The sequence below is a fragment of the Austrofundulus limnaeus genome, unplaced genomic scaffold, assembly GCF_001266775.1.
Source record: "Austrofundulus limnaeus strain Quisiro unplaced genomic scaffold, Austrofundulus_limnaeus-1.0 Scaffold339, whole genome shotgun sequence".
NCBI classification, from domain to species: domain Eukaryota; kingdom Metazoa; phylum Chordata; class Actinopteri; order Cyprinodontiformes; family Rivulidae; genus Austrofundulus; species Austrofundulus limnaeus.
This window is the reverse complement of record NW_013952741.1, coordinates 182,631-184,288: the sequence shown is the minus strand read 5'-3', so window position 1 is coordinate 184,288 and position 1,658 is coordinate 182,631. Positions and strand designations below refer to the sequence as shown.

The 1,658-nt window shown below is 39.1% G+C and overlaps 1 protein-coding gene across 1 annotated transcript; it reads right to left on the bottom strand.

Moving 5' to 3' along the window:
- Positions 1–1,142: 1,142 nt before the first annotated feature.
- On the bottom strand, positions 1,143–1,529 carry LOC106527735 (histone H4). The gene has a single exon (XM_014022723.1). It carries the CDS (start codon positions 1,499–1,501, stop codon positions 1,190–1,192), a length of 312 nt encoding a protein of 103 aa, XP_013878177.1. The 5' UTR covers positions 1,502–1,529; the 3' UTR covers positions 1,143–1,189.
- Positions 1,530–1,658: the final 129 nt, after the last annotated feature.

The window sequence follows — 1,658 nt, the reverse complement described above, 5'->3', positions numbered from 1 at the left end:
GCCCCCAACTATTTTTGGATGATAAACATTTGTATCAGGTCAACTAAACACGGGCATAGTAACTATTATTTATACTACATTTGTCCATTTTAAATATACTAACCTCACTTCTTTGTAACAACTAAGGCAAAAAAAGTAATTAATTCAGAAAATCTTTTCAGGACTCCATCTTGATGTTTCGGGACCCCACTTTGGGTCCCGACCCCAACTTTGGGAAACACTGTACTTGTAGGTACTAATATAAATAAATGTAATTCATGTCCAAGGACCATGTGTAATAAGGTTAAGTGCAGTCCACAATTAAAAATGAAAGTTCTCTTTCATATGTTGGTAGCTAACCTATTCTGCATTTATTGTTGCCTCAAGCTTCATCTGAACTCTTACTGACCCAAGTTAAATAAATCCACTCAATATTTTCAGTCTTGATAGGATTAATTTATATTGTGAGTGTGCATTCATAGTCACAATTTGTGACTTTAAACGCACCCCCCCCCCCCACACACACACACACACTTCAAAATAAACTGAACCTTAATAACTAGCCTCATGATTATAAAATGGTGGCAGAGAGCACAATCTGCATAGTTTCATCTCAAATTCCCTTGGAAGGTTTTTTAACATTATTGCTTAAAAGTATTATTGGACAATAGGCAGAATTTTCTTTTTCTTGCTGCCTATTTTCATTTGTTATATTTTTCTTGTATATAGAATTATTTTAACTGAGGAAATAAATAGAATTCCTGTGGAAACAGTTAACTTTATACAATCTGCCAATGTGGTTATCTGCATGATATGAAAAAGGAGCATTGATCCTGCACAGGTGAATAAATAAACTGCGCTATTCGGTACACTTAAAGTGGGCTTTTTGGAACAAGTAATTTAATAGTAACATATTTTAGTTTAATACAAGTTGTACCAAAGTATTTTTAAAGATATGAAGTATAAGTACTGTTTTAAAACAGTGGAACAATTGCAAGTATTCTTCAAGTATCAAGTGTATTTTTAACAATGCTAAAAATTGAAAATCTTATAATTCCATGAAATGTAGACTACAATAAGTATTTTACATCTGGGCATGATGTCAGTAGAAAACAATTGTTCTACCATTACATACAACAGAGGAGAACAGCTCTTAGTGAAGGTGTGCGGCCCTGAAAAGGGCCTTTTAGTTTATTGAAGCGGGTCCAGTTTAACCTCCGAAGCCGTACAGAGTACGACCCTGTCTCTTGAGAGCGTASACCACATCCATGGCGGTGACGGTCTTCCTCTTGGCGTGCTCGGTGTAGGTGACGGCATCACGGATGACGTTCTCCAGGAAGACCTTCAACACACCGCGGGTCTCCTCGTAGATCAGGCCGGAGATCCGCTTGACTCCACCGCGGCGAGCCAGACGGCGGATGGCGGGCTTGGTGATGCCCTGGATGTTATCACGGAGAACTTTACGGTGACGCTTAGCGCCTCCTTTCCCCAGACCTTTACCTCCTTTTCCTCTTCCAGACATCTTGTTTCAGTTCTCAAAAACACGTTTTGAATGTCTGAAGTCAGACTGACTGATATTTATGTCAGAGCAGAGGACGTGTTTGAGGACAGGGGAGGGTCAGAGTTTCTTCGTCCCTCATGACTCATAAATAACTTGGCGCTTTTTGGCTCCACCAAGT